At 48.9% G+C, this 1,776-nt stretch overlaps 1 protein-coding gene across 1 annotated transcript in view; it reads left to right on the top strand.

The window, feature by feature from the left end:
• Nucleotides 1-1,204, top strand: part of LOC122243950 (uncharacterized) — a 20,585-nt gene extending 19,381 nt beyond the window's left edge. The window contains exon 2 of the mRNA XM_086531210.1: nt 1-1,204. This exon is cut by the window's left edge and continues 1,273 nt beyond it. Within this exon, the coding sequence (XP_086387336.1) occupies nt 1-998 (998 nt within the window). The 3' untranslated portion in view covers nt 999-1,204.
• Nucleotides 1,205-1,776: the final 572 nt, after the last annotated feature.

The following is a 1,776-nucleotide window of genomic DNA, read 5'->3' as shown; positions in this document are numbered from 1 at the left end:
ATACATTTGGTACAGGGGACATATCTGGTAACGCAGGCATACCTGATAATCGGGATGTATCTGGTACCAGTGGTGTACCTGGTGCTGGTGGTGTTTTTGGAACAGGAGGAGCATCTTTTTCCACTGGTACGCCTGGAACAGAGGGTATATCTGATACCAGGGGAACATCCGGAGCAGGAGGAGATATATCTGCAACAAGAGATGAATATGGAATAAATGCAGAACAGCTTTCTTATGAGATACCACAGTCTCCAAAGCCAACGACATCAAGAACAACATCCCTTCCGTCAATTCCTCAACAAAAAGAGAATCCGATCAGTTACCAGATTCAGTCATGGAGACTCCCCTCACCAGAGCCAACGACAACCCAACTGCCACCAGTGGTAAGAACAGAAACACCCCACCCGAAAGCTCCCAGGCCATGGACAACTGCACCTCCGACCACCAAAGCAAATTACGTGTCTCCACAAATTCCTGTAGCTGTTCAGCAGAATCAGATCCCAGAACAAGTGATTTCAAACCCTGTAAGTCCATCGTCTTGGCCCGCGACACCCCATCGGGAACAAAACCCAACACCTGCTCCTCCTCACTGGCTGCACGAGGGGACGTCTGGCTCTAGGTTTGAGACCACTACGTCGCAGCAATCCCCTCAGACACCTTCCCAGGCACCTCAAGTAATAACAGAGAATCCCTGGCCGAATTCGGGACACCAGAGCCCCCAGTCCATCCAAGGTAACTTTGTCGAAGACACCCATGTGAAAAAGAGAGAAAATAAAGTTCCCCCTTCAACCCACACCTTCGACCCCCTGCCAGCTTTCAGTGCAGAGGACTTGGGACCTTCGGGATCTACCTCGCAGGGGTTCTTCCCGTATCAGAATTCGGACGACTTCTTTAATGAGGTTTTCAAGAATTCAAATCCATTTGGTGCGAAAATCGTCACGGAAGTAACGGTAAGATGGCGGACAGTTTTTGATAATAAAATAAGATTTTTTTTGTAAGATATATTGTCAACCATTGTAACAAACAATTAGATTTGTTGACACAATTATGATACTGAAACACATAAAGAATAACAATGATTTCTAATTATGCTAGAGATCATACCAATTGTTCTTACGTGTGGCTCTACATGAAACTTTCCTGAAGGACTTCACATGGTAATAATCATATAGTTTCTAATATTATGATTATTTTACAGCCATCTTCAAACAGATTCTCAACTGCAGGGACGTTCCAAGAATCGCAGGTTCAAACATCACGCACAGGTCTGCCTCCACAGCTGTCTGCGGAAAGTAAATCTGCTTCTACCCCTTCATTCAAGACGCTGCCGTCTACATCCTCGCCACCAAGGACTCAGACATATCAGATTTCCATACGGCCATCTCTCGTCCCCGCTTCAGCCAATAATCCCCTAAACACTCCTCATTCAGCAGCCACATCCTTCACACACCAACAGTTGATGCAGCAGAACGTCTTATCCCCCAGCACTTCTTCCTCTCAGCCCTTCACCACCGACCCTTTCACCTCCTTGCTCTCGAACCACCAGCTCGCCTCGACCTCCGATAGCAAATTCGTGCCTGTCAGGTCCTTCACCAGCGCCCCCCAGTCATCCTCCAGCAGATCCTCGACCAGGGTCCCCGCGTCCTTCCAGTCACCCCCGTTGGTGCGAGGAGGACCAGGGGGGCCGAGCTCGAACTACCAGGGAGTGTCGAACCTTCTCGCCAACAACGTTCAGAGGCACATCGTTCCTTCGAGTCGAGGCCCGTCGACGACCAG

The sequence above is a fragment of the Penaeus japonicus genome, unplaced genomic scaffold, assembly GCF_977035675.1.
Source record: "Penaeus japonicus unplaced genomic scaffold, GWHDUDI00000001_assembly GWHDUDI00000035, whole genome shotgun sequence".
NCBI lineage: Eukaryota > Metazoa > Arthropoda > Malacostraca > Decapoda > Penaeidae > Penaeus > Penaeus japonicus.
Note: the sequence above shows the minus strand (reverse complement) of the source record. Positions and strands in the feature narration are given on the sequence as shown.